Source organism: Octopus bimaculoides, chromosome 5, assembly GCF_046866305.1.
Source record: "Octopus bimaculoides isolate indiv1 chromosome 5, ASM4686630v1, whole genome shotgun sequence".
NCBI lineage: Eukaryota > Metazoa > Mollusca > Cephalopoda > Octopoda > Octopodidae > Octopus > Octopus bimaculoides.
The window spans coordinates 20562769-20566416 of NC_142932.1; the positions used below are offsets into that span (position 1 = coordinate 20562769).

At 38.0% G+C, this 3648-nt stretch overlaps 1 protein-coding gene across 1 annotated transcript; it reads left to right on the forward strand.

Annotated features, from left to right (window-relative positions):
* The first annotated feature begins 1253 nt into the window (after window positions 1-1253).
* LOC149135439 (uncharacterized) lies at window positions 1254-3426 on the forward strand. Its single transcript, XM_089352048.1, has one exon. It carries the CDS (start codon window positions 1286-1288, stop codon window positions 3236-3238), a length of 1953 nt encoding a protein of 650 aa, XP_089208174.1. The 5' UTR covers window positions 1254-1285; the 3' UTR covers window positions 3239-3426.
* Window positions 3427-3648: the final 222 nt, after the last annotated feature.

Below are 3648 nucleotides of genomic sequence, written 5' to 3' on the forward strand. Positions count from 1 at the left end.
TATGACTACTAGACCAAGAGACTTTCGAAATTATCTATTTTCCTCAACCTAAAGTACATAAGAAAATGTCTGCTCAAAGTACACTCATGACAAACGCGTGTATGTCCAATCATCCTCACTTGCACACTTCGCTAATCTTCTATAATATAAAAAGAAATATCATGATATCTAGCTGATAGATATGCGTCAATACGTGACAACTCTTCCAATACCAAGCACTTTTCCTCACTCTACACTTCCCTCAAGACTATTGCTTAGCTAGACCGATGTGTTTTAGGAAAACTTGTTTGTCAAACGACGATAAAATCTGTACATTGTTATAGCTCGTGTCTATAAGTTATAGCATGCTAAGACCTCGCTAAGTAACATTTAGGGCAGTAAAACAGTAGTTGTTTCAAAGTAGTAATATAAACAAATAGTAAAGAATTAATAAACTAACGAAGTTTTGTAGATCTTTACCACCAGCCCCTTTCGGACTTTCGAGGATGGTTTCCTCTCAGTTCATTTCCCAGAAAATGCAGTTATTCTGTCCGGCATGAGGCTTTAGTTCCTATCTCAGCTACATGTAACTTAACTGGACTTTAGTCAAGCTAAAAAATCTGGTCGATACGAACTTATTTTATCAGGTACGAAATACACGCTCTCCCAAACGACTTGGTTAATAAATGATCCTCTTATAATTTCGTAATCCTTCAACGTAGCATGAAATATACACTTGCGATTGAGGTTTTCCAATTCTAGGTAGATATATTTTGTGGCTTGTCTTTCAGCGTTGGAATCGATTAGATACCTCTATGAATTTTTAGCATAACAACGAAAACGTAATTTTATGATGGAAAATGCAATTTTAAGATGAAGAAATGTTTAATTAAAATCTACTTCAGTATTTAATTAGTGCTCATTTTACCAAATACAATATGTTTGAATACAGAACGGAAATATGCGTAACTGAACACAGCTAGACATTTTGTTTATTGTTTCACCAATTGTTGCCATTATCAGCTATTATATACTATATATATATTTAAAATAATATTCATATTAACGTGTGAAATTTGACAGGTGATCGCCGTTTTGCTGCTGTCGCCATCAGTGATTCTTTTGAGCCTGGGAGGTAGAAAGAAATAGGGTTTTATTAGCGATGCTACCACCACTACTACTACTACTACTACTACTACTACTACTACTACTACTACTACTACTACTACTACTGCTGCTGCTGCTGCTGCTGCTGCTGCTGTTGCTGCTGCTGCTACGTCTACTACGACTACTACACGATGCCAAAATGACTGTCACACTCATTGATGACGTCATACTTGAAAGTAAATCATTATTAAATCATTTAGTTTCCTTTCTCTTCATTGAGAGTCAATTTGAGGTGACCAGAATGACTACCACAGAGAACGATGTTTTTTCGAAGTGTTATGAGAACCTCTGTTCCGAGACTGTGAAAATGGCTGACCATTCACAATATCTAGATGTTCTAAATGGGGGATTACACAAATCTACAGGACTGAATGAATGCGAGGATTTTACAGAAGAAAATACAGGACATATTGATTCTCAAGACGACGATCGTGAAAATAATACTGGGAATCATATTAGTGATGTGATGGAAATGATTCAAATAGATGTTAAGGAAGGTCAAAACAATGACCAGTTAAACGATGTTGATGAAACAGCAAAACGTGACTATTCAAAAAACGAGAAAACTAAGAGATGTTTATGTGAAGTAGCAGACGATAAGAACGTGTATGTAAACAACAAATTGGAATGTAAGACACTGAATGGAGAAAAGGATGTCTGCCCTGACAACCATCTGGTTAAATTGAACAAGAGAAGCGCAGAATTAGGTAACTCTTTACCAAAGGAAGACCAGGAAAATATTGCAGCGAACAAAAGCTGCATAATCAAAAGCGGGAAAATATCTTCGATATCAAGAATAAACCCACATCGCATTAATACAGCCACGGAAATGATTCAAAATAATACGACTAATTTAATATGCTCGTTCTATATTCCTAAACATTCAAGGAAGGAACAACCAGAAAATAATGATGGAATTTCGTCAACTAGAAGACCATTTGAGGAATGCCAACATTTCACAACACACAAACAACACCTCAGTATACCAAAGCCATATCCTCACCGTATGTCGTCACGTGAATGCAGAATTTCGGCGGTAGACATGTCATATAACAGATCTGAAAGAAAAGCAATTTATCCTCCTAGAAGAATTTCTGAAAGCAAATTTTCAGCGCCCCTCAGGTGTCGGAGTGTTTCGTATTTACAGAAAAATAATAATTCAGCAGACCCAAAATCCGATCAAGTTCACGATAATTCACGATATGTATCAGAATATCACCACAAGGTTACACCACGACGCACACACGGAGCTGCACTGAGAGTTGAGGTGCGACCTCCACGATATGTATCAGACTATCACATGAATGTAGAGCCACATATATCCAAGCAAGGCCGTTCACGTTCACAGCAATCTAGACCATCACTAGATGAACTGGAAGATTATTTTTTACAACGGGCACCAAAACGACGGGGCTCTCACTCCTCTGCACAACCACATAGTTCACAATATGTATCAGAACATCACCACAAGGTAATACCACGACGCACACACGGAGCTGCACTGAGAGTTGAGATGCGACCTCCACGACATGTATCAGACTATCACATGAATGTAGAGCCACATATATCCAAGCAAGGCCGTTCACGTTCACAGCAATATAGACCATTACAAAATGAACCGGAAGCTTATTTTTTACAACGGGCACCAAAACAACGGGGCTCTTCCGCCACTGCACAACCACAGAGTTCACCATATGTACCAGACTATCACACTAATGTTGTGCGATTTAAATCCAAGCACGGTCCTTCACGTTTAGAGCAATCTAGACCATTACTAGATGCACTGGAAGCTTATAATTTACGATGGGTACCAAAACAACGGGTTTCTCACGCCACTGCACAACCATATAATGTAGGGCCACCAGAATCACTGGAAGATACAGAGCCATCATATCGATATCGAGATTCACTGAAACCAAATGTGGGTCGTCGTATCTTCAAAAAGGCAGCAAGCAAATTGCGAGATAAAACACGCAGTATTTTTGGTAAAAAACGTACACGGGCGCCAGACACATCATTTTATTCTCGTCGCAGTTCTTTACCAAAGAGTATCAATCCTTTGGTTCTTCAAACCGTTAAAAGAAAACATTAAACAGTAGTTTGCGTAGCCAAGACTGAATTTAATCCATGGAGAGACTGAGCACTTGAAATTCTGTGTGCGCCTCATACACAAGAATTACAGTTATGGAAATATAGAAAATTGATATCTCAAAACCCATCAATTGGATGTAATTGGATTTGCTGAGTTAGAGAAATTTTAAATAAATGACTGAAAATGTTGCTTTACAATTCAATTCTTTTCATCACACTTTCACTTGCAGTGTTCATTTTTATCTTCATTGTGGAAAGTACAATGGAGGAGGGAAGAAGGGGATAGATTACGATAAAATGACAGAAAATTACAAAAAAAGGAAAAGAAAAATATACCATTTTAGTGGTTGTTGCTGCTCCAAAGCCATGATGAGTGTGTGTGTGTGTGAGTGGGTGGGTGGGTGGAGAGAT